The sequence below is a fragment of the Jaculus jaculus genome, chromosome 4 (genome assembly GCF_020740685.1).
Source record: "Jaculus jaculus isolate mJacJac1 chromosome 4, mJacJac1.mat.Y.cur, whole genome shotgun sequence".
Classification (NCBI taxonomy): Eukaryota; Metazoa; Chordata; class Mammalia; order Rodentia; family Dipodidae; genus Jaculus; species Jaculus jaculus.
In genome coordinates, this window is record NC_059105.1 from 79726226 (window position 1) to 79753708 (window position 27483).

Below are 27483 nucleotides of genomic sequence, written 5' to 3' on the forward strand. Positions count from 1 at the left end.
AGTTAAGTCACTGAGATCCAACCAAGTCGCCTTTCTGTAGGGCTTAGGGTCCTGAGCTCTGGGGTGGAGTACTGGAAATGGAAGGATCCAAGGAGACGGGAGCCAGAGGCTTTAGAATGGTATGCGTGTGTGGCGAGGGGGAGGGGGGCTCAATTCTGGAAGCGCCTGTAGGTCACCCTGGAGCTCGCCGAGAGCAGGGCGGGCCCCTAGCGGTCTCTGGGCCTCTGCATTCCAGAGGCTTCGCAGAGGCCCGAATGGCCCGCAGTCGCCCAGTAGCCCCTTTGTACTCAGCAGCCAGCCGACTACCCCTGGCAAACCCAGCTGTCAGGCTTCCTGTACCCGGTCAGCCTCGCCTCGCTGGGCCCCTGGCAAACCCGGGGGAGTGGGCAGGGCGCGGGCGGAGCGGGGAGGGCGCCCGCGGCCGCCCCAGCCCGGCTTTCTCCCCCCGCAGCCCTGCAGGCAGGAATGCTTGGGACCGGCGTGGCCCGTCCCCTCTTCCTCCTCCCTCGGCGAGTCAGAGAGGGTAGGGCGGGGAAAACTTCACGACTCTCCCTTCTGCGCGCCCAGAGCCCCAAGGGTGCACTGTAGCAATAAGGGGAGGCGTGTGACTCTCGGGGTGTCTGCGGTGGCAGGGTCCCTGCGAGGAGGGGGGCCGGGGAGGAGGCTCTTGCCTCGTGCATCTCAGTCCAGGGTGCTGGGCTTTGGGGGGGCGCTGGCCCAGGTGCGCAGTGGTTAGTGATGCGTCGTAGGCTCTCGGCGCTGCTGCTGCTGTTGCCGCTGCTGCTTCTGGGGGCGCCCCCGGGCTGCGCCGAGGATCGGGCGACCTTCACGCGGGAGCAGGCCCTCGAGTGGCAAGGTGAGTGTCCCGGCACCGGCGGACCAGAGCGGGGTGGGTGGGGGCGATTTCCAGGGAGAGAAGGAAGTGAGGAGCCAAGCTTGTATGGTGGTCTCGGGTCTCCCAAGGAAGATAGGGCCGTGGGGCTCCCCACTGTCCCGGCAGCCCGTTCCCAGGGCGGTGCATCCTCCAGGCATCCAGCACAGGCGCGGCGAGGGGCGGGGTATGGGATCCCAAACAACTTGTCCTGACTTTGGCCAGGTCTCAGACACCCCGGACAAGCCTGGGGTAGGGAGATAGAAGCTTCAAAATGCCGACTTTACAAGAGTGGTTTGGGAGGATCACCTCTCAGATAAATGCTAACAACGACAACAAAAAAAAGAGATGTCTCCTCCCAAAGCAAGGGCATGGATCTTGTTGTCCTCGGCTTCCTACAGACCCTCAAGCAGACGTATCTGTTTTGCGTCTTCGTAAATAATAATGATAGTAATAGTAATTAATAACAATAATAATGCTTCGTCCTTATTAAGTTCTCTCAGCCACAAGTGTGAGCTAGCTCGAGTCACTTTCTGCTCCTCGGTGTTCCTGCGCAGAACGATGGATTTGTAGTGCTGCATGGAACCACTGAAGGTTAAGTCACACTCCCCTCCAAAAGCATGTACTCACTGCTCCATTTAGCCTCCTTTATTGAGCACCTCCCACATAAAGGAACACTCAGAGCCTTACTTGCTGCAGGGCTATCACTCATTCAGTAATGGGTTTCAGGGCCTGGGAGGCAAGGTGTGCCCCGAGAGCGGAAGTCTGTGGGCTGGTGGGAGAAGGCAGATAGTCTTGAACCAGAAGGAACCTCCTGGAAGCTTCCATCCACTCTGGCTTTGGGGATAAGCTTGAAGAGGAGGAGCTGTAACACAAGATGTAATCCATACCTTCCTCTTCATACTAGACCATACATTTTTAGATCTTTTTCCTGGATTTTACTTTCTACAATGGCCAGGCTGAACATCACTCAACTCTTGTTGTCAAGTACCCAAGGATCAGAAATGTTACTTTCTGGGTCAGCTAAGTAGAAGCTCTTCCTGGGCTTGCACCTGTGGACACACACACACACACACACACACACACACACACACACATTTGGATTCATTTCTTCACATCTTTGCATCTGAGTCTTGGCTGAGCCTAGGTGGTACAACGAGGCACCAGCACCTATGGCACAAGATGGAACTGGGCACAGAGCACAAGCTGGTTATTCTCTGAGCCAGGGTCAACACCATGGGGTCATCCTTTCTGGAAGTAACACACTCAAATCCTATGGTCAAGGGCGCTCAGAATTAGGACCACCTGCTCCCTGCTGTACCGGGCAGCTGTAGCCTGCAGACCCGCAGCTCAACATCAGCACCACAGAGACTCATCACATAGGCAAAGGTGCAGCGGGTGAAGATCACTGGGTTTCTCTACTCACCCTTCTCAGTCCCCCTTTCCCAACAGCCAGCACCAGAGAATTTCAAGAATGGTCTACACAGGTTTTTATCACTACTATAGGAAAACAAAAACTAGCATTAGAATGGAGCTGGAAGTGTCTACTCCATCCACATATTCTTCAGATGAAAGAGCATGTTCTGGGTTCCTAGGTTGACTACTACATTGCTACTATGCTTATCCATGATTGACATCCACAGAGCAGTTGGAAGAAAAATGCACATTCATTTTACTTTCATGCCCACTAACAATGGACTTATAATGATGCACAGCAGATTGTGCATGAACTATTGTTTTCTGAATTGCTTGATATATTGTTTATCTAACTGATGTATATTCTAACAAGTCCTAGGAGGCAATGATAGATTACATTGTGCTGACTTTTTAATCATTTATCAGTAATCTTGTCCTCAAGAAATGCCACATCTGGCTGGAGGGATGGCTTAGCAGCTAAAGCATTTCCCTGCAAAGCCAAAGGACCCAGGTTCAATCCCCCAAGACCCACATTAGCCAGATGCGCAAGGGGGTGCATGTGTCTGGAGTTCGTTTGCAGTGGCAGGAGGCCCTGGCATGCCCATTCTCTCACTCTCTCTTTCTCTGTCAAGTAAATAAATAAAAAAAAAATTTTTTTTAAGTAATGCAACATTATATAGTAGTTAAGCTCACTGAGCATTGGTGCCAGGCCATCTGAGTTCAAGCCTGGCTATGCCATTTATCAGCTTTGTGATCTTAAACAAGTTAATCAGTCTCTGTGCTTCAGTCTTCCTCCTTGGTTTAAAAAAAAAAAGGAAAGGAAAGGAAAGGAAAGGAAAGGAAAGGAAAGGAAAGGAAAGGAAAGGAAAGGAAAGGAAAGGAAAGGAAAGGAAAGGAAAGGGGGGGAAAAAAAAGAAAAGAAGCTAATTAGGGCTATGGAGCTGTCTCTGCAGTTAACAGCACATGTTGTTTAAGCATGAGGGCCTAAGACCTATCAAGCTGGGGGTGGCCATACAGTTAGTTATGTGACCTTGGGTGTTGGGGAGGGGTTTGCAAAGACTAGAAAATGGCTGGGGCTTGCTGGTCAAACAAAAAAAGAAGAAGAAAGAAACAGGGGGGGGGGGGAAGGAAGGATGGAAGGAGGGAGGGAGGGAGGGAGGGAGAGAGAGAAAGAAGGAAGAAAGGAAGGGAAGAAAGAAGAAGCAAATGGCACCTCTATGTTGAGGATATGGTCTCAAGGAAGTATGTATGCAGTTGAGCTGTAGAAAAGAGCACCAGAAGTTCTCCTCTGGCTACCACACACATGCACACATCTGCACACACCCATGCGTACAACATGCATACACACACGGATAATATTGGTATTCATCTAAATTTTGTCCTTTTGTTGCCTTCTTCCTCTGGCCAGTATGGACCATTTTGACAGTTTGACAGCCAAGTACCAAGTATAGTGCTCAGGGTGGTCTGGAACCTGTCCCCTACTTCCAGGAGACTAGACCAAGGACCTTTTCCTGGCTTGTTTTCCATGACTGAGGATCTGAGCCCTTCTTCTAGCCTGTCAACTGATAATAGTTAGTTGACAATTGATAACACTATTCTCTCTCTCCCTATACTGAGAGAGCAAAGGTGAGAAGGAAGAGAGAGCCAAGCATCCTGGCAGAGGGTCAGCAGAGGCTTTGCCCAAGGAGATGAACCACGTGAAGATGAAGACAGGTTAAGTAGCTTCAATCAACGTAATAAGAAAGTTTCCTCTAATGGTGTTCAACTCCCCACAGACACTAGCACAGCAAGTCCAAAGCTGAATCAGTCCTGGGGGAAAGGCAAGGTGGGCTGTCTGAGCAACCAGTGGCCGGGGAAAGTGAAAATGTTAACGACTGTGAGGCCAATACAGTGACCATGGAGCCATGTCTGAACAGGGGGAAATGAAGCAAGGTTGGGGAGGGCAGGGGGGATGAGTGCTGAAGGCCTCGGCGTTCGCTGTCTGCCCAACACTCTGAGCTTTCTCTGTGTGTCTTATTCTTGGGCTCATCAGAAAGCAGCTCCTGAGACACACATTTATTGCAGTGTGTGTACATCGTCAGTGATTCTAGAAAGTATGGCAAGTAAGCAAGGAAATAAGGCAGGGCAGGGAAGAAAAGCGCTGTGGGTGACTGGGGCTCAATTTTGCAAAGGCCCCTCAGAGACCCTGTGTAGGTCTCAAGGGACTCATAGAGGGTCAGAAGATGCAGTATATATCCACCAACACCTCCCTTATCAACTGAATGTCACTTCCAATGCATTAATCCCCAGCACTTGTGGCCCATCTGAAACACTCAAGTGGACGCATATGTGGAGTCTGTTGACTACATGGGCCTGTGTGCACTTAAGCAAGCTCTGGGCTGGGGAGTGTGAGTACTGAAGCAGCAGAATCTGCCACACATTCCTGCCTAGGGGATATATAACCATGAGTACCATAACACTGTCCCCAAAAGGCTGTGAGTGCGGACACAGAAACACAAACCACTGCAAGACAGAGCTGCAGGTGCTGTGACAAGGGATGAGCAAAGTGCTGAAGGGATGCAGAGGAGGGAGCAGCCCAGGGACCCACCAGAGGGCTCTTGTGTCCCTAAAGGTAAATAGGGAAAATATGGGAAAAGGAGATAGAGCCTTCCTGATGCAGTGTATTTGGGTGAAAGGCCCAGAACCTCATGCCAGCAACTGTGAAAGTTTAGTGAACCAAAAGTTTCTATCTGGATTCTTTCACGTGCAAAGAGAAGACTATTAAAGGTCATTGAGGCAAGAGTAGGGCTCATTGTAAGTGTTCTAGAATCTTAAAGGGACTCCGGAACCTCCACTAGAGGGAAACAGATTCTTGCACTTCACCCCCTCCTCCATGGGCTTTCTAAGAAGAGACCTCAATGCCCTCAAAGAGGAGCCTAGTCACAGTGTTCACAGTACACTGCCCTTGAACTGAAGGCCTTCCAGTGGATTACTGGCCCTGGGGCAGGGGTGGGGGATGTGAAATGTTGCCTCACTGGGACCTGTAGATGATGCCTTTCCCAGGGTTGGCTTGTAATCAGAACAAACTGTGACACACCTCTATTTGGAAGCCTGGGTTGGAAGCCTAGGAGAGGTGAGGATGTGGCTTGATGGAGGGACTCTGTTTCGGGAAACCAACTTCGTTAAGGTAGATCAGATGCATCACGAAAGAATTCATGGGTTTGGACAAAAGATGAACCATATTGAACTTCCAAGTTTAGGGATGCCAGGGTCAACGTGAGACTCGAAACTGCAAAGAGATCATTGGGAAATGTAAAGTTTAGTTATGTAAGTCCTAGCAGGGATCATAAAATCTGTGTCTCACTGCTTCCTTTCTATTGTTATTTCCTTTTGTCGTGCTGGTCAGGACACTCAGTTCTTTCATAACCAAATTGATGGACACAACCTTCAGTAGGCAAAACACTGGCCCAAAGCACTGGGACATCTGTGTGGAAGTTAAAGACTTTGGGGTGGGAAGGACAAAACTGATCCTGCTACTTCCAAAGTCATAGTGATTGTGAGGAAAAGGGGTTCAAGGGCTATAGGCCAAACTAGAGGAAGGGAAGAGACATTGTCCTCAAAAGAGGTTTCTGGAAGTGGAAGATGAGAGCCACATCTTGGAGGTGGCAGAGGGAGAGAGTTGTGACCCTGAGGTTTCCCGTGTCTTCCGTCTTTGGTACAGAGGTTGAGATGCCCCCCTTGATTGCTTCTAATATTTTCTACTGCCAGGGAGATTTACCTGCATCATATTGACTCTCACTTTAAGGAGTAGGTAATACTAACACATATTCTTCTGCAGATAGATGAACCAAGGTTAAGTAACTTGTACCTATACGAACTTGTAGCATGGAGCCTCAAGCCATCTCTTGAGCATTAATTCAGATGAGCCGACTTCATTCTTTATCCTGAGTCATGCTGGGAGCATGCCGTTCAAGGCAGCCACAGGAGGAACCCCAGGCCAGCCTCCTGCTCTCTGCAGCTGCTGCCTTCCCAAGCCTCGAATTCCACCCACACGGATGAGTCAATATTTTCTTAAGCAAGATGTGCTAGAGCTATTGATTCATTCATTGCTCTAGAATTCCCATGTCTCTAGGTAAGAAACCTTTTTTGTCTGAATCTGGAGATTTGGAATTTAAGTAAGAGCACCATCAGTGGTTCAGCTGCCCTTTCTGGGCAATATCACTGCAGCTCTCTAGACTGGGTTCCTTCATCTCTGCCCATCATCTCTCTGTCAGCACCTCAGACTTTATACTGGTCTCATTCCACCTCCTCTGACTGGCTTTTTTCCTCACAAGCCTGTGAACATTGGTGTGGATTTCTAGTTGTCCTGATCCTTTTTATTCTTGCAATTAAGCTTCTAATCTCTTTTCCCATCTATGGTTGTCACAGTAATGGATACCGCCCCATGCAGGTTCCAAGCCTGGAAAGGTTGAGCCACATGTCCCCAGTTCCTCTTTCTTGACAATTTGCTTGTTTATCTCAGGGTTTTTGAGTAACAGTGCTTTTGTGCGATCTCTTCTGAACTCATCCCTAACTGCTCATTCCTCATACAGTCTATCAAAGTAACATTATTTGTGACATTTGCAGACCTGTTCCTCCATATGCTTTCAAAAACTATCCTTGAAAGCTTTTTAGGAGATGTTCCAGTGCATACTTAGGAACGTAAATTACAATTTGAATTGAGCAAGGTGAAAAGAAACATTATAATTCATAAAAAAGGAATAAAAGAGCACCTTATAAAAAGAAATAAATAAAAGAGTACCTTATAAATGCCATTTTAAGTAAAACATTTACATTAAGTAACACCACTCAAGAAATACAGGGTCTCTGAAAGAGCCACACAAAGCACAAGGTTTCTGCTTGGAAGACTTTGTAATTTATGCTACTTTCCAGATTGCTAAAGTTCCAAAAAAGAAGTCTTACTATTTCTGGGTTTTTGGTGTCTTGCTCTTGAGAACTTTCCAAGGAAAAAATATAAACAGGAAATTCTAAGTGGTTCTTTAACTACAAATACCGTCTTTTTCCATGGCCCTTTCGTACCATCCATTTTCACTGACAAGATTTGCTTTTCACTTTTGTTAATGTCTGTTTGAATGAAAAATGTCCCCTGTAGTCTTACGTGCTTTAAATACTTCATCCCTGGCTTGTGGAGTCTCTGGGAGTTGGGAGTCTTGCTGGAGGTGTGTCACTGGAGGTGGGCCCTGAGGTTTATGAGCCCAGCCCACTGGGTGTTCACAATCAGCTCACTCAGATGATTTCCTCCCTGCTGCTGACATATGACAAGGTGAGCCAGCTTCCTGCTCGTGCCATGCTTTCCCTGGCATGATGACAGTTCCCCTCAAAATTGTAGACAGAAATAAATCCTCTCCTCTCATAAGCTACTTCTGGTAGGATGTTTTGTCTCAGCGACTCAGAAAGTAACTCTTGCTGTTGATAACGTGATCTTCATGACCGAGATAGTCTGCATCGGGATCCTATGCCTGCAGCACTAGGACGAACCTTATTCTGCCTGGGGAAATCAAGGCAAAAAGGTGCTCCACAGTTTGCTAGTCTTCCTACATAGTGATAGTCTGGATCAAGTAAGAGCAGGGATGACTTCATGAGCACATACCCAGTGCAGTCTCACAGAGTCCCATGGTCAGAAGTCTTGGGTTCTTCCTGTTTATGGTTTGATACACAGTGGTTTGGAGTCCTTATAAGTTGTGTATCTTACTGAAGCCTGATGGGCCATGACATTAGCTGGCTGTACCTGTCTGCCTTTCCAGCATGGTTCTCTTGGCTGCCTCCTCTCTAGTGTTAGCCACTGCCTTCCTCCCAGAGTTGTAGGCACACTGGAGCCTGGCAGTGAACACTGTGTGGCATCATAGGGCAGGGCAGGGAAGCTGCTGCCCCACCGAGCTGCAGCTTCAATGCACACTTTGTGAACACTGAGTAGGGGCTTATCACTGAGTGTTCTCGGCAAGTCAATGCATACTTTGTGGACACTGAGTAAGAGCTTATCACTGAGTGCTCTTGGCAAGGTACAGGACAGAGGTACCCGTGGGAAGGAGAGGTTGACTGAATTTCCATGTGGCCAGCCAAGCTACATGTTTTCATTTTGTCTTAGGTGCTGCAAATGATGTAATGAGGACAGGGACTATAAGTGGGTTGAATGTGTCCTAACCCCCAGTCTCTCAGAATGAAACCTCTTTTGGAGATATGGTCTTTATAGAGAGCAACAAGATTAAAACGAGATGACTAGCGTGCCTTTAATCTCATGATAGTGTGCTCATAGGAAGGGGGAATTTGAACATAGAAATACACACACACACATACACACACACACACACACACACACAAGAAATGACATGACAAGAAATCAAGAAGATGGAAGACCTGTAGCCAAGGAGAGAGGCCTGGAGCAGGCTCTCCCCTCACAGCCGGCACAAGGAACCAACCCTGCCCAGTTTGACCCCACCCTTTGGCCTCCAGACTTAGGGAAAAAGGAAACTTCTATTGTGTAAGCCACTCCCCATAAAGTTGTTATGGCAACTTTAGCCAATTCACAGGGATGAAGAGTAGATTCATCATTAATTATTGGTTTTTGTTTGTTTTCTAAATTGCTACCTTGAACTTATGTAAATTTTTAAACAGGCACAGTTTCAAAGCAGAATTGGGATGGACAGCTCAGAGTAAACACTTGCTTCCAGTGAAGTCAGATGGTCCCATTTCCCCAGTCATTTTAGTTGATGGTAAAGCCCTGTTTTCTCTTTCTGTTTGCAGCCATGACCTAATCTGTATCATTTCCCCCAGGGCTTTAATATGCAGGCATTTGTGAGGACAGTTTAACAGTGCCTGTCTTACTGTGTCTTGCCATAACTTGCTCTTTGTAAGGAGGCTCCCTGGAGACTCAGATGGTATAGTTTCAACAAAGTCTCTAGGATAATAACATAGCCACTGTGAATAATGATTTTTTATTCTAGAAATGCCTGTTGGGTATTTTCCACTTAAATAAAGTAAAATGATACCAAAATAGCCTAAAAACTAAAAGAAAGAAAAAATGTTTTCCATTCCATTTAAAACTGCATTGGTAAGATGCAGAGTTGTGGCAAAGAGCCAGGACAAAGGAGAGACAGGGGCAGGGATGGGAATAGGCCAGGAAGGCCAAGAGCCGCCAGAGCAGTCTAAAAGGGTTAACCCACCCACAGGGGTTGGAAACAGGCAATTTGAAGCCTCACAAAAGTGTACCCAGTGGAGCTGATTAAGCTGGGTTTCATTTTTCTCACATGTGACAAAGTATTGTGTGCCTCATGGAACTTGGAGTAGTGATTTGAAGAGATTAGAGAGAAAGAGAAGAGACCACGTAAAAAGATTTAGCAAGAGGGGTCCCGCGGGCCTGGGGAGGTGGTGATTATCCAGGTTCGAAAGCTGCAGGAGAATAAAGAGCCTTGGAATCAAGGACAATGCTAGGACAGGGAAAATGAAGGCAGTTCTGAGGCAGGAGGGGAGCTTTTCAAAGTGCATTTCAGTAAGTTTTTAATTGATTAATAGAAGGCAATTGACAGGAGCCAAAAAGCTTCAGTGCTAAAGATATTCACTACCACTCAGATGATTTGAGATGAAATGTACATTTTCATGGAGGGAGGCGTGGAAAGGACTGACACACTTTCACTTTCCTTTGTGGAGCTGTTCTTTCAACTGTTCATGAGCTGCTTGCAGGAAGCATAGCTAATTCCTCACTTACTGGTTTGCAAAGTTCTATGAAGAACCGGATTTCTTTTATCACTCAACTATGAGCAGGGTTTGATCCAAAAGCTGGCAACGTCCCTTCCTGGATCAGAATCATCTTTAGCATGCAATCAGGTCTCAGTCCATTTGTTCACTGAGGGCAACATAGACAAATCCAAGTTCTTGAAGCTGGAAATGGTAGATACATCTCCAGAGAGACACTGCCCACCTTCAGACTTGGTTAGACAGAGAGGTCTTCCCCCACTGCCTTCTACACCCCTTCCTTGTGGAAACAAACATGGTGTCAGAATAGCAAAGACATGGACTCCTGTTGGTTTAAAGCCTATCCAAGTGCTGAAAATGGCTCCATCATTCTCAAATACACCTCATACTCCCATCAGCACTTCTTGCCTGCAGCCAACAGGAGTTAGCGTGCTGGACACTCAGTCATGCAAAGCTTCCACTGAGTCAAAGGCCTTCATGTTCTTGGCTTGTGAATTTGCTAAATGAAACCCATAGACCACAGAGGGTATGGTTTAGAAAGATTTTATTATGGAGCATAGGAGAAGGAAAGAAGGCAGAGCTCCATGGAACAGAAGAGATCCCCAGAAATGGGAAACCATTAAACAAGATTTATTTCAGGAAAGAAAGTAAAGCAGAAAGCTCCCCTGGGAGGGGTCCCAGAAAGACAATCTGCATGGTGACTTGGACAGGGACCTTAGGGATGTAAGCACAGCATCCAGTTGGGATGAACTTTACTGAGTACGTTTAAGTGTTGAGGACCTTTACTAGTTGGTGGGTCAGGGAGAAGAATGCCGACTCAGGATTCTCAATGAGGGGATGAGCTGGTCAGTCTGTTCTCATGTCTGGTTTCTAGGAAAGGGAAACTTGTTTGGGGGAAAAAGAGATAAGGAAAAACCAGACCTTTCCTTATGGGCTTAAGGGCATTTCCTGCTTTTAACTAAAAAAATTAAAAAAATAAAAGAACTGTTCACTCAGTACACTGCTACCCTAAACTGCCCAGTCATTGTCTGTGCTGTAGCTACCATCCCATTGCTGGTATAGAGCACCTGACCCAAAGCACCTGAACTAATGCAGCTTCATGGTGGATGTGGAGGTGCATGCCTTTAATCCCAGCACATGGGAGACAGAGGAACCAAGACCGCCATGAGATCAAGACCACCCTGAGACTACATAGTGAATTCCAGTCAGCCTGAGCTAGAGTGAGACCCTACCTCAAAAAAAAAAAAGAAACATAGTTTAGCTCCTATTCTTGAGCATGAGCAGCAGGTGAGCCCAGCATGTGTTTGGAAGGGAAGGAGACTGCAACTAGATCATAGCATTGAAGCTGTGGCTTCCTACTAGTTGGCTTAAACATTGCACTTGATGAAAACTGCATTCGAACTTTTCCTTCCAGTTGCCTTCATGTGGTGTAGCACAGAAGCAGACTGTGGGAGTTTGAAAGTATGCCCGAAATCGACTCAGATGTTTTATTAAAGCTTGCCCCTAGCTACCTAGCCAGAGTGAAACCAAACTGACTTTGGGGGGTTCAAGTGTGAACCCCAAACCTGAGCTCATATCTGCTTTTTTAATTTATAGATTTTTAATCTTTGAAAAATCATTTCATTTTATTTTTTGAAAGAGAGATAGAAAAAGAGAAAGAGAGAATGGGTGTGTCAGAGCCTTCAACCACTGTAAACAAACTCCAGACACATGCACCACCTTGTGCATCTGGTATATGTAGGTCCTGAGGAATCGAACCTGGGTCCTTTGGCTTTGCAGGCAAAAGCCTTTACTGCTAAGCCATCTCTCCAGCCCTCATATTTGCTTTTGAACAAAGAATTGGATAAACAAGACTGAGAAGGATGATTTTTAAATCAGTATGTTTATTTGGAAGTCAAAAGGAATGAGAGAGGGCTGCTGGGGAAACAGCTTAGCGGTTAAGGCATTTGCCTGTAAAGCCTAAGGATCCTGGTTCAATTCCCCAGGACCCACGTAAGCCAGATGCACAAGGGTGGCACATGTGTCTGGAGTTGGGGCACATGTGTCTGGAGTTGGGTTCCAGTGACTGGAGGCCCTGGCATGCCCATTCTCTCTCTCTCTCTCTCTCTTCCTCTCTCTCTCGAATAAATAAATAGATAAAATATTTTTTTAAAAAGCTAAAAAAAAAGGAATGAGGGAGAGCCTACAGACCAAAGAAAGGGGAATTGAAGGGGGGTCAGGTGGGGAAAGGAAAGTCCAAGAACCAAAGAGTGAGGAGTGGAAATATCCACATGGTCTAAGGGCCCGTGTAAATCCTTTCCCATCCTGGTAGCAGCTAAGCTGCCTGGTAGGGAAGGGCAAAACCTTAGTGGTTGGTAAAAACCTCTGATGCTGAGAGATGAGCAGCCCAGGAACCAGAAAAGAGGAAAAAGTCCACCAAAAGCCCTGTGAGCAGCCAGGCCTTTTTATTTTGGGTACTGGGCTGAATCCAGAAGAAGTTAGAACATCTAGGTGCAGGGTCCAAAAAGGGCTGGGCTGGAACACATGCACCTGAGCAATTCCAGCTCTGCAGCAGTCTCTGCAGATAGCAGGGTGAATGTGTGGGGTAATTTCCCTCTTAGGAGGAGGTGTCACTGGGGGTGGATCCTGGGGTCCAGTCCTAAGGTGTTACGGGGGCCAGGTCTGATTTCTAGGCCAAAGGTATGAGATGTACTTGAGTGTGGTGCTGGCTGTTTGGTAGTCTCTCCCTCTCCCTCTCCCTCTCTCTCCCCGCCCCCTCCTTGAAGCTTCAATAAATCCCATTCTTCCCATAAACTGTGTCTGTTTCGAGGTTCATCCCAGCAGTGTGGAGCTACGACAGTGATTTTATGTGACTCGTTGGGTTCAGTGAAATCCATCACTGCATAACTTACTGAATACCAGAAGACCCTTTGCTTGCCTAAAATGCCAGCATAAAACTAGTATCTCTTTTGGAACTTTGCTTTCTTGTCTGTCTCAAGTCATTTTTAATTTAATTTTTATTTATTTACTTACTGGGTTTTTGAGGTAGAATGTCTCTTTAACCCAGGCTGACCTGGAATTCACTCAGTAGTCTCAGGCCAACTTTGAACCCATGGAGATCCTCCTACCTCTGCCTCCCAAGTGCTGGGATTAAAGGCATACACCACCACATCTGGCTCAAGTTATTTTTGTTAAATGTGTAGATACTTCACAGAGGCTTAACAGGTCAAACCTTATTTTAGCCACCCAACACTTCAAGTCTTCACTTAGCTAGTTGTAAGAAGAAAACTGTGCAGAGTAGAAGAAAGGCCTGGAAAGAAGGCTCAGTAGTTTAAAGTGCTTGCTTGGAAAGTAGAAGGTACCAAAAGGCAGGCAAAGGTTACCAGAAGGGGTGCTGAAAATCAACTGGAAGGGCCTCAAGAGACACTTCCTGTAGGTGCTTCCAATGTGCACTGGGTAGATCACATGGGCCCAGACTTTCTACTCTGACTTTCCATGGCATTATAGAGATTGGGAGACATCTGGTAGGTATTTGAAGATTTGAAGCCAAAAATCTTTCAAGAGCAAGTACCTTTCCAGAATCCTCATGCATTAGTCAGTTTTTGGTTACTTTTACAAAATAACTCAGGCTGTGCGTTTATTAAAAAGAAAGAAAGAAAGAAAGAAAGAAAGAAAGAAAGAAAGAAAGAAAGGAAGGAAGGAAGGAAGGAAGGAAGGAAGGAAGGAAGGAAGGAAGGAAGGAAGGAAGGAAGGGAGGAAAGAAAGGAGGAAAGAAAGAAAAGTTTCATTTAGTTCATAGCTCTGGAGGCTCAAGAGCATGGTGCTAGCATCAGCTCAGCTCTGGTGAGGAGCTCACAGTGGATGGGCATCACACCAGCAGAAGTGGGTGCAAAAGAAAAGACCCCAGCAAAACAGGGCATCAGAAAGCTGACAGGAGCCAGTTTTACTCTTCTCATAACAATCCTCTCATAAGCAAATCAGCCAAAGTCTCATGAAAGCCACATCAGTTCTTCCCATGGGAAGTCCTGCTTTCAAATTACTTTCCTCAGAGTTCTGCTTCTCACAGGCCCCAGTGCCTCTCATGATCTCTGCCTGAGATGCAGGTTCCCCATACATGAATGCTTGGAGGACGCATTTAACCCATGTCCCAACCACAGCATCATATCACACACTGAGATGCAGGTTCCCCATACATGAACACTTGGAGGATGCACCTAACCTATGTCCCAACCACAGCATCTGGCATTCCTTGAATGATCTGATGCTGCCATATATCTTCCCCCACTTTGAAAATGTCTCCCCACTGACTAGACTCTAAATGTTCCCTCTTTTCCTTTTGCCTCACTCTTGCACGTGATGCCATCACTGTCCCATTCTGGGCCACAGCAGTCATCTCCAGACTGTTTCTTGAGTCCACTCATGTACCATCTCACCCACATACATCAGAACACTTCTGGGGTAAGAGCTTGGTTATTTGCCTTCAAAGAGGTATCTCAGCACCTAAGAGAACGCTGGGCACACAGTAGGTACTCAACAAGTATTGAGGTTGTATACCATCTCTGGCTTCTATACCATAGTCTCAGTCATGTTTGATTTCAAAAGTTCCCTTTCACCTAAAGGAGGATATAAAACTTTTTTGAATAAAATTCAAGATATTCATAAAATAACCCCAAACTACCTTTTTCTAACTTCTACTATTGCTACCAAAATCCAGGAGCTGATAAGGGCACTTGGTACCCAAGCGTGAGGGCTGAGAGGGCCTGATTCACTCTGAGTTCAATCCCCGGCACCCAAGCAAGCTGCTGGGCATGGTCATGCACACCTGTAACCCCAGATCTGTGGAAAGTGGAGACTGAAGAATTGCTGGGGCTCTTTGTTCAGCCAGTCTGACTAAAAACGTACCTGTGAGAGATTTATTTAGAGACTCGGTTTCAGGAAAACACAGATGAGCTAATGAGGAGGTCACCTACACTCTCCTCAGGCCTCCACATGTGCACACATGGGACATGTGCATCAATATACAAATGTGTATACACTATACATATACCCCCATCTTTTATATAACTAGCCTGTTGTATTAGTTACCTGCTACCCAGAGGTCCCCATCACCTTATCACTGAAGCAGACCACAAATGAACCCACTATGGCTCAGGGGAAATTTTGCAGAAGAGGGGGCGAAAAGAATGTCAGAGCCACATGTTGGGTCATGATACGCAAAGACATTTCTCCTACCCACAACTGTGGGCCAACTCCACAGTGCATGACCCATATACCTCAACAAGGAGGGGCCAGGAGGAGGGGATAGGACATGGATAAACCTAACAATGGTACCAACTTGACTGTATTCACTGAGAACAAAACTAATTAGTAAAATAAATACTTGACCAAAAAATTGATTTAAGAGAAGAAAGGTTTATTTCAGATTATAATTCCAGGTTACAGTTCATCATGGCAAGAAAGGCATCATGACTGGAGCTTGAGGCAACTTGTCACATTGTACCCATAGTCACCAAGAACAGAGTGAGCAATACTGGTGCTCAAGCCAGCTTGCTCCTCTTTATACAGTCCACAACTGCAGCCCATGCAACAGTGCCATGCACAGCCAAGGTGGGTCTTCCCACTCCAATTAACCTAATCACAGGCATGCCCAGAGGCTAACCTAATCTAGGCCATCCCTCTCAGGCGATCATAAATTCTATCAAGTTGACAATTTATATAAGCCATCACAGTCATTACCCAGAGCTAATCATTTTTATCATCTCTGAGCTTTGGAGAATTCTGTGTCTATAATGTCCCCTTTTTCAGATTTCATGTCTCTTCCACTATGGTTGCCATGCCTCTCCGCTGTTCTGAACACTCGGGGACAAGGACAGGCATTGTGCGTGAGCAGTCTGTTACCACTGCCGCCAATATGCCCCAGTCAGTGTTCGCGGGATGGAAATAGGAGGATGACTAGACGATTCTTTGGTATTTGAGGCAAAGATGATGTCTTTTACTCCTGGCTTCCACCGCCATTGTGTTTATATTTGTTATATCAATGTATATGTTGTCATGAAGTTGTAATTACCTCTGTCCATTTCAGTGGTCCCCAGGGAGAACATGATTTCCTTGAAGACAAGCACCGTGACATATATATTCCTCCATCTTCAAAGTTCCCATATTAGACACTTCCATTAGGCACTTACTACATGTGTGTTGTTTGGAACCATTTATAGAACCTTATTTTCTCCTTTCTACATGATGACAGGATGCATGCAAATAAAGCTGCACTAGAATCTGGTCCTGAGTAAGTTTCAAACTTGTATTCTAAGACAAAATAAAATGGATTCAGAAGACAAACAGCCTTCCAGTCACATCTACTCTGAAGTTCATGGTTCTGAGTTTATGTGAAGTTACTCCCCTCTGTTATACCCTTATCCCATCCAACAGTGCTCTGCTTGGTCCCCCCTGTAGGAAATGGGCCAAGTGCGTGTACACACACACACTCCCACTCAGAAAAGAGTCCCATCTACCTCATACATGATATCAGCTGAGGAGCCAGCAAGTGTCTTTACGTTTGATCTATTTTATTTGTTGTGTTCTTTAATCATGTTAAGAGCTTATTTTGAGCACAATGACAATAATGTTTTTATTTAAAACAGATGTTTTTAAAGCCCACTTTTTATTTGCTAGGCCATTTCAACAGATACATATTCAAACAAACAATTCCTTTCTGTTTCCCTAGCACTGTACACAGTGCCTCCCACATAGCCAGCTCCCATGGGCTTGTGGAGTGAATGAATGAATGAATGTTTCACATACAGTCATGAAGAAAACACTCTTAAATTCAACAGTTGGTCAAGCCAGCACATTCCTCTCACTCCTTAGCAGAGAACGTGTTAGATCATGGGGCCAAAAAGAAAGAGTCTGAAATGATCATGGGGTCAAAAGAAGGGTCTGAAATGTTCTCTTCTGAGAAGAAACCAGAAAATAAAAGCATTTTAAAGAAGAAAATTAGTTTGTAAGTTACTTCTAGTAAATCTACCCTTCTCCTGCTAAACTTATAATTATGAAGGAGAGCACATAACATTTTCCTGCAAAGAGATTTAGTAATTCTGGCAGTACTTCATTAATCACTTAATCAGTGTTCAAGCAGAACTGATGTCCTTGACATATATAATCAATCTTGATTCCTCCCTCACTTGATTTTCATCCTTTTTGAAATCCAACAACTTTGTACACTAAGGATTAGTGGCCCATTATCACTATAAAGTTTTAGAGATAACTAATATGTGCACATAATGACAAACAGTACAATAGTGAGACCAATAGTAAGCCTCCTCATGGTCTATTAGAACACTGCTTTCTCCTAGGTGAATTTATAGAAATTAACAGTGCCGGATGCTGGGTGTGGTGGCTCATACATATAAACCCAGCAACCAGGAGGGGGAGGCAGAAGGATGGTGAGTTTTAGGTCAGCCTGGACTATATACCAAGACTCTATCTCAAAAATAGACAAAATTACAGCCAATAGGATCATATTCTATTACAGCTTAATGGTAAAATGGGCTCCGGTCATTTGTTAGTCTATTATAGGTAGCATGTTTGTTCTTTTTCTTGGTTTGTTTTGTTTTGTTTCTCAAGGGTGGGTCTCACTGTACCCCAGGCTAACCTGGAACTCACTAGGTAGTTTTAGGGTGGCCTCGAATTCACAGGGATCCTGAGTGCTGGGATTCAAGAGGTTTGGCACCATGCCCCGCTAATGTTTGTTCTTATAAGTGAGTCATAGATACTTGTTTGTGATGCACACTGAAGAACTCTTCCAAAGCAGCATGCTAATGGAACTTGTCATGGAAATATGGTGGCACCCCAGACATGAGCAACATGGATTAGGTTTATCTATTATCTTACATTTTGAAAAGTATATTTGTGGTTGTTTGTATGAATAATTCTGTCACTCTCTTTCTCTTTTTAGAGAATTATGTTATAAATTTAGTTATTATTGTTTCAGCCAAATCCTAATGACAATTTCCTTGTCCATTTATTTATAGGACACTCATCCCACTATCCATACACTCTCCACTTCATTGTTTTTCTTATTCTTTTTTTTTAAGGTTCAGTATAGATTTTTCAGGCAGGGAGTATGGAAGAGCAACAAATGAAGATATTTTTTTCAAGGTAGAATCTCACTCTAACTCAGGCTGATCTGGAATTCACTATGTAGTTTCAGGGTGGCCTTGAACCCATGGTGATCCTCCTACCTCTGCCTCCCAAATGCTGGGATTAAAGGCACCACACCAGGTGCCAAATAAACAATTTTAAGAATTGTACATAAACTTGAATAAATGAGACAGGTTACTTTTGGTTTTTCAATTTTTTAATCTGCTTATTTGGAAACTACAATTCCTTCATAAAAAGCGATAGTATGGGGCTGGGAAGATGGCTCAGAGAGGTGCTTGTTTGCAAAGACTTCCAGCCCAGGGTTGTAGTCCCAAGCCACCCACAGAAGCCAGATGTTAAAAGTGACACAAGTGTCTGACATACGTTTGCAGTAGCAAGAATCCCTGCTCTCTCTCACACACACATGCAAATAAATTTTTAGCAAATGATAGCACAAGCCAGATGTGTTGGCACACACCTATATTTTATTTTATTTTTTGTTCATTTTTATTTATTTATTTGAGAGTGATACAGAGAGAGAAAGAGGCAGAAAGAGAGAGAGAGAATGGGCATGCCAGGGCCTACAGCCACTGCAAACAAACTCCAGACGAGTGCGCCCCTTGTGCATCTGGCTAACGTGGGTCCTGGGGAATCGAGCCTTGAACCTGGGTCCTTAGGCTTCATAGGCAAGTGCTTAACCACTAATCCATCTCTCCAGCCTGGCACCCACCTTGAGTCCCAGCACTAAGGAGACAGAGGTAGGAAGATCACTGAGTTCAAGGCCAGCCTGAGACTACATAGTGAATTCCAGGTCAACCTGAGCTAGAGTGAGACCCTACCTAGAAAAAAAAAAAAAAGTGATCGCACAATGTCTGAGAATTGTTTAAAACTAACAGTCTGCCATATATATATATATATATATATATATATATATATATGGTAAAGATGTTAAGCTAATGTTGAAGAAAAGACTTGGCACATGCTCAGATTGTAACTTCAGAGGGTTCCATCAGATCTATAGCTGGATGGATGCATGAAGAATCAAGAAGTCAAGGAATAATAACTCTGTTTACTGAGGTCTTCCCACTTCTGATGGTACTTTTTCAAGGGTTATTTCATAGACTATCCTTGGCATCCTTTTAAGGTCAGTGTCATACACACTCCCAGGACAAAGAGGGAAAGTGAGGCTCAGAAGTCGTCTGCCCAGAGTTACATAGTTGGTCCATGGTGGGTCCACTTGTCCAAGAGATCCTATCCATTAGCAAGTATTCTGTGTACCCAACTCAGATGTATAAATTGATGCCCAGGCAGAAGATTTCAGGGCTAGATGTGTATGTGAATGTATATATCAGATAGATGCTAAACTACAGAATCATTTTAGTAAAATAATTATCCTTCATTGAAAAGTTAATGAAACTCTGGGCTAGCTGGAAAGTAATTAGTTGATTACAACAGAAATTAAGGTTAACATTCTACCCAGGCATGAAAAGGTGAAAAGGAGCTTTGGAGGGAAGGTTAATTATCAGAGTCCATATCGCATTGATGAGATTTGATTTTGAATGGCTGTCGCTAATAACGACATGGACATGGCCTTCATTAGGAAAACAAATTTCCTGATCTAAATGAAATCTCCCTAAAACCATTCATTCTCTACTCCCCCAATACCACTCCCTTCTCTTTTTCTCTGATATATGGTGATCAAAGCAATTTTCTGACAACTAATTTAACTCCTCAAATACATGGCTATAAGGAAGGTTATTTATTATTAAAAGAGGAATTGCTTTCATTAATACACTGTCAATGTTTTTAACAGTGTCTTAAGTGATTTTGGTTACTATAAATCAGTCCGCTTTAGTCTGATTAGTTTTGGAGACACTAAAAGACTTTACCTTTATATCCATATATGAGGAGGCTCATTCTTCACTCTTTCAAATTTCCAAAGGTTCTGTCTATCCCTGATCTGCCCCTGCCATGTGCCATCCTAAACACCAGCCAGTTTAAGGAACTTGATACTGTCCTTTGAGACTTCTGAAGAATAAGCCAACAGTAAAATATAAAGTGGGGACCTGGTTAATGGGAGGACAGAAGAGCTCATGGACCTGGCCAGACATTCTAAGCTGAGATCACCTTAGCCACTTTAGGCCTTAGCAGCAGCAGCTGTCATGTGCAGTTAGCAACAAGCACAATGTAGGCTTCAATGATGGGTTTAGTATACCTTGTGCTTAAGCCAAAGAAATAAGGTACGATTAGAATTTCAGAAAACCCACTGAGAAATAAGCTCATAGTCAACTGTGGAACAGGTGGCCTCCAGGCCCGCAGCTTGGGCAAATATGAATGGAAGACAAGTGGCCCACATACATTCTCTGGCTGGGTCCTACCAGGTTTTCTCCAGAAAACTACTCCAGATCACTTCTACTTTCACCTGGGGATAAACGCAGGGAAATAGAACAAATATGCTTTCTTCACATGTCCTGCTGGCCTCTGGTTTCGATCACTGCCATGGTACTTCAACAGCTCTTTTGTATCTAGGTGTTACATATTAGATAAGGTCCTCTCAGTGCACAAGGCTACTCCTGTTAAGAATTTTTCCCTCAAAACAAAATGTCATCACCTTTCCACTCCTGATAGACTCAGCACAGAAAGCCACATGCAGAAGCATTAAATTCTCCTGAGTACTCAATTCTCTTATTAGGACACAAAGTAGCAATTTTGTTTATCTCTTGGTTGTCCACCAAAAATTGGTGGTAGAGACTTTTCCTCTCAATGGCTCTTGACTGATCTGCCATGCTCCTACACTAATGTCTGAGAATACCAGATTCTCATCACACACTAGATGCCCAACAGCCCTCCTTACTCGCCCTGTGTATTATTTCAGTTATAACAGGAACCTTTTCTCCTTAGTACCACTGAGAAATTGACAAATAACCCTGTTCATTCATATCCAGTCAGGTTTTAGATCAGGGGGTCTCATATCAGTGCCAGTAAAACTAGTAATGCTTCTCAAGAAACTATAGTTTGTCTTGAGCAACTGAAGACCTTCTGGGTGGCTCCTACCCCTCAGCTCTGAAATGACTGGCAGCTGTGACTTATCACACCTTAGACATACACAGTGGGATCATCATAAATCTAGCTAATTATACATGAAAACTACATGCCACATTTTTTTTTTCTGTTACAGAGAAAGGAATTTTCATTATCCAAAGTGAGAGCCTCAAGACATGTGTTCAAGCAGGTAAATCTGTACTGACCTTGGAGAACTGCAAGCAACCAAACAAGTACATGCTGTGGAAATGGGTTTCAAACCACCACCTTTTTAACATGGGGGCCAGCGGTTGCCTAGGCCTCAACTTATCTAATCCAGAGCAGCCACTAAGTATATATGAATGTGATTCTACCCTCATTTCCTTGAGATGGCACTGTAACAGGAAGATGCTCCTGGGCCCACTCCAGTACAAGGTCCAGGTGAAGCATGACAACACAGTTGTGGCCTCCTCAAAACACGTCCACAAGTGGATCTCCTATACATCAGATGGCGGAGACATTTGCGAATATCCTCACCAAGGTAAAAGAAATTGCCATCAAGGTACTCATACACAGGTCGACAAAATCTAGAGAGTATTCCATTCATAAAATTTGTAATTTCATTATGTGAAAAAGAGTACACAGAGATGACAATGTTAGAGGACTTTTGGTAAATTTTAGTGGCATATGGTAAAAGGATTGATATGCCAATTCTGCTTAAAAAAAAAAAAAGAAAAGAAAAGAAATAAGGCAGTGTCATAGTCAGCTTCAATGTTGCTGTGATGAACTTCCAAACCAGGCACAAGTCATGGGAGCAAGGGATTTATTTCTGGCTCAAAGCTCCAGGGGAAGCTCCATAAGGCAGAAGAAGTTTGGCACGCTTTCACAGAGAGCAACACCACCTCCAGCACCGTAAGCAAGCAGACTCTAAGAAGGCAGAGCTCATGCCCTCTGCATACCGTAGGCTGGAATTTAGATCTGCCCCCAAACACAACTTAGAGCGCCCACAGCGACGCCTCTTCCAGCCAGGCAGCTGTTAAAGTACAAGCCCTCATAAACTGTTGAATCTATGGGGGGACATCCAATCCAACGACCACAGACAGCATCTCAGAATTTAAAGGTATTGAAGGTGGAAAAAAAAAATACATTTAACTCTACTTTTGGGAATCAATGGATAGGAAAAGAAAAAAAGAGGTAGAAAGAACAGAAAAGGAAAAGATATTTAAAGAGAAGGCTTCTATGTTGACAAATATAAAAATACCATGCCTGCCACCATTTCTCTGATTGTACAAACTCAGCACCACCCACTTGGGTGTATCTGTGGGACATTCAAATGCCTGCTAAGCCTAGCCAGTGCCCACGTGACAGTCATGCTACAAGGCCCTGGCAGATAAATGACACACAGTCGTCAAGGGTTATTTGTTGTTCGCTAAGTGTGGATGGCTGCAGAGGCATGATTTATAGGGGGGCTTTTATTTTCCACAGTTCTGTTATCTTGGCATTTTTAAACAGAAGAAGATACAAAAATAAAGCTTTGCAGTTAAATTCTGACACCCACATTCTGTACTAGTCACTAAAAGCACGGCAAGGAACTGCCAAGGTCCACGGCAGGGCCTCCTCTGTGGTACAAGGCAGAAGTGAAAGGTCAGGGCAAGAGCAGGACATTTTTTGAGCTTTTTGCTACAGTGACACAAGTGCTGCCAACCAGCAGCACACTGAAAACCCTACAATTCTAGGGAAGAACTTATTTTTGCTTTATGTTAACACTTTAGCCCAGTGTCCACATTGACAGTCCACACAGAAGACCCAGAAACACAGGCGTCTGAGTAGAAGGCAGGGGACAGAAGCAGGAGAATATGCTGAAATCCCGCAGTTTCTGAACTGCTAAGTTTGGCAATGTGCTGTGGCCTCAGTGCAGCCCCTGACAATTGTGAGACAGTTTGAGGAATCTCCAAGGCCAACCCTTTTGGGTGGACTTCATTGCATATGACTCTTGACACGCCTCACCACAGAAAGCCCCGGTTGGATCCTGACTTAGGGTGTACTGAGCGCTGTGTGAGACCAAGGACGAAGGGCTCGCACTGTACCTCTCTGGGCAGTCCTCTCTCCGGACCGCTGTAGAGAGAGCTGCCTCAGCAACAGTCCCACTTGGCCCTCTCTCTCTGCTCTGCCAGACTGCCTGTAACACTGCACCTGGTATTTTCTTAACACTAGAAAGTTGACTCTTCCTCTTTCCCATTCAAACCCTGCCAATGACTTCCCATTGCCCTCAGAATAAAGACCACAGTATACAACAACAGGCAGAGACAACACGTTCTGGGTTCTCCTTTCGTCCCCTTGGAGCCTCCTTGTTCTTCCTCATTCACCACGCAAGCTTTCTTCCCTCCAGTTCTTTCTACATGTTATTTCTCCTGCTGGGACAACTCTTCCCCCCAAACCGTGCTTCGCTCAGTTTGAGCACCCCACTCATGCAGTCCCCTCTACTTCACACATGTGCATGCACACGCACACACACACACACACACACACACACACACACAATGATTATTCATATATTTGCTTTCATTTTCTCTCTTCTCCACTCCACCAGCTCCTCATGCATAGGAATTCTTGCCAGTTTGTTCACTACTTTATCCCCAGTGCAGGGTATAGCAAATGCTCAATAAATATTTATTGACTGAATGAATTAATAAATGTCTACAAAACCGTTCAGTTAGATGCTGATGAGAGACTGTACTTTTAAATTTTCTAATTAAATTTTCGCTTTCATTCATTCAAAAATTTATATGCTGCTGTGGAACTACAGTAGAGTAAATAAAGATCTAGATAAATGTAGAAGCAAACTGTTGTTTAATACTTCCTCTGAGCACAGCACTGGGCCTGGAACCAGTGATGCTAGGAAGGCTGGCTGAACTTTAGCAAGGGTTTGCCATTAAGAGGTTTTCAATCAATAAAAATTGTGGGGAGGCATGATATATAGGGGGGCTTTCATGTTCCACAGTTCATCAGATGAACCGGATACCATATTTATTTGAGTTTGCACATTTTGCCTTCTAGATTTGCACACAATCAAAGGGAATGCCCACGGGATGCCTTGTATGTTTCCCTTCGAGTACAACCATCAGTGGCACCATGAATGCATCCGCGGAGGCCAGGAAGAGGACCTGCTGTGGTGTGCCACGACAAGCCGATACGAACGAGATGAAAAGTGGGGATTCTGCCCAGATCCCAGTAAGAATAAGTGTGATGTCTCCATATGTCACCACTGAATCAAGGATGATTAGAAAGTTATCTGTATCTAAAGACAGGCACCAGGATTGGTGTATTAAAGTATAATAAGCACTCTGATTCCATTAATCCTGATTTTGATTTGGGGTTTGTTTTTGACTTGAAGAGAAAATTCGGGTGTATATTCCTTTTCCCCTTTACATTCAAAAGATGTTAATTAGCCATTCTTCATTAAGCTCAGTGCATAAAGATGCTTTAACTGGAATCAAATTATAATACTCTGTGATCTCATTAAGCCCAGATTCCCAGCAGAATTCTTCAAAACAAACCTGAATGCAAATAAAGCCTAGTTTCTCTTTTCAATCTGTTCGCTGTTATGAGCTGCCCTAATTTCTCCACATCCATACTGCTTGTCTTGCCCATTGTCAAGCCCAGGCATCAGCTGCTCCTTGGTGGTCCTTCCATAAAATCATAGTTGCCTTCATTAGTTTTCAACACTGGAGTCTAGTCTTGATGCGTTTTTCTTATTCTTACTCTCCAACTATAGCCTCAGCATCATTTTCTTTCTTAACCTAGCTGTCAATGGTCAGTGACAGCTGCAATATCCTAATTGTTTTTCAGTCAACACTTCATTATTTCATTTTACTTTTATTTATCTTTAAAGATTTCCTGATGTTCCTAAGTGCTGGGCAGTACTGATATTTACCTTATGCTTTCTGCATTCCGTTTGCTTTGCCTTGGCTCTTGAGTGTGAGAAATAAGACTTTGGTACTTCCCTTCCATGCCTGCCTCCCCTCCATATATATAATAAGACGCAGCACTAAGTTCAAAGCAAAACTAAACTAAAGCCATAACTCCAAGGAATCTGATTTTATTTTTATTTTCTAATTTAAGCTCCAATGCGCCTTAGTAAATAAAAAAGAATGGTGGCTGAATTTAGACAAACCAAGATTGGAGTCCAGCTTCCTCCCACTGGTGACATTTTTGGGAACCCCTCCCACGTCTCTCTAAGTCTCTTCTTCCTCAGTGGTAAAATGGAGATAATATCATTACCTCTTTGGCTTATCGTGTGGGTTCCATTAGAAAATGCATCCAAGGCACTTATAGTACCTGGCATAAAGGAGGCACTCCTAGATTGACCACCATTAATCTTCTTTATAGCATCGTTTTTTTTTTAGCCAGAACTTGAACCCAGGTCCTTGTATAGGCCTGGCAAGCATATTATGACACCAACCTTCCAGCATGCCTCTAAATGAATGATCTCTCTTCTTTGATACTAGTCAGCAAGCACTCAACTAGGTTTAGTGAATGGTAAGAGGTTTAGAACTTTACTTTCTTCAGAGAACTTACCATCTAGATGGAAGACAGGATAGAAGGCTTACTCTATGCCAGAAAAAATTCAGGTAGTACCTGATATGATACCCTAGAATCACTTTGGATAAGAGACTTGGTGGGTCCAGGATGTAGGACTAAAGTGTCCACATTTCTGATAAGTACCTCAGGTGCTGCTGATGCAGATAATTCTTCACCAGGAATTTACAATATGCATGCAATTCCATGCTACCTGTATGTGTATACAGGCATGTAGTCAAGACAAATAGCAACCAATATGGCACAGAGCATCAACCATTCCAAGGGGAGACCTTAGTGTGGAGGTTGGGAGTTCCACAGGTCTTCTGCTGCAATTAACCCTTTTGCTGCCAGAACATGGGGGAAAGAGGTATAAGGAAGGCTAAACCAGCAGGGGGTTCAAGACAGTATCTGTTTACCAAGTAGCATGAGAGCAGATTGTAATTGCACCTTCTCCATCTGATCTAATTGTTTGTTTGCATGCATATAAAGCATATATACACGTCATCTCTACACCATTTGAGTTCCTAAATTAGGTGTCATATTATTTGTATCTTCTTTGTCCATCCTATCTCTAATAGATCTTATAATTAAAACCAAATAAATAAACTAATTCTAATAAGATCTATACGTACTTCCCATGGCTCTTTTTTTTTTTTCAAGGTAGGGAATGGCTTTGTAGCTCAGGCTGACCTGGATTCACTATGTAGTCTCAAGGTGGCCTCAAACTCACAGCAATCCTCCTCCCTCTGCTGCCTAGTGCTGGGATTAAAAGCATGCTGTTTTTGTTTTTCACATAGGATTATTATTTTTTTATGAGAAAGATAGAATTGGCTTGCCAGGGCCCCCAGCCACTGGGATCGAACTCCAGACACATGTACCACCTTGTGTACATCATGACCTTGTACACTTACATCACCTTGTGCATCTGGCTTATGTGGGATCTAGAGCATCAAACATAGGTCCTTAAGCTTCACAGGCAAGCACCTTAACCACTAAGCTATCTCTCCAGCCTGGGACTATTTTTTTTAAATTTTTGTTAATTTATTTTTATTTATTTATTTGAGAGTGACAGGCAGACAGAAAGAGGCAGATAGATAGGGAATGGGTGCGCCAGGGCCTCCAGCCACTGCCAACAAACTCCAGATGCATGTGCCACTTTGTGCATCTGGCTTACATGGGTCCTGGGGAATCGAGCCTCAAACCATGATGCTCAGGCTTCACAGGCAAGTGCTTAACCGCTAAGCCATCTCTCCAGCCCTGGAACTATTATTCAAAGTACAGTATTCTCCTTAAGTTTCTGAGACAAGTCTTACCACCGCCCCCTGCCACTTACAGCCAATTAAAGTTTTCTCAGTGGTAGCTAAGTATCCTGGGTACAGGGCTTCTCATGCCCCTGACTGTTTACTCAGCTTCCTGCCCCTCAGAGCTCCTCAGCCTGCCAGATGCCAGATGCCAGCTCTCCTGCCCTTTATTGCAACAGCAGAAAGTGTGTCTACTTGCTAAATTACAGTCCCAGTTTTTTTCCCTTTCTTGTTACTTTTGATTCCTGGTGGCCAACATAATTCAAAATGCTGTGTCAATGAATGAAATCTGAGCAAGCAGATAGCTTTTGTCATGGAGTCAACAAGTGATCGTACTTCAGAAGAGCAAGATGAAGTAAAGCCCCATGCTTCTGTATCTCATCTGCCTCCCATAGAAATTGCATGGAAAACGATGCTGCCTTTATTTAAAACCAGATTGTCAATGAG

General features: G+C 44.4%; 1 protein-coding gene across 1 annotated transcript in view; it reads left to right on the top strand.

Annotated features, from left to right (window-relative positions):
- The first annotated feature begins 511 nt into the window (after nt 1-511).
- Nucleotides 512-27483, top strand: part of Pla2r1 (phospholipase A2 receptor 1) — a 137062-nt gene continuing 110090 nt past the window's right edge. Inside the window, 3 exon segments of the mRNA XM_045146940.1 lie at nt 512-856; nt 21312-21695; nt 24212-24385. Of these exon segments, the coding sequence (XP_045002875.1) occupies nt 739-856; nt 21312-21695; nt 24212-24385 (676 nt within the window). The 5' untranslated portion in view covers nt 512-738.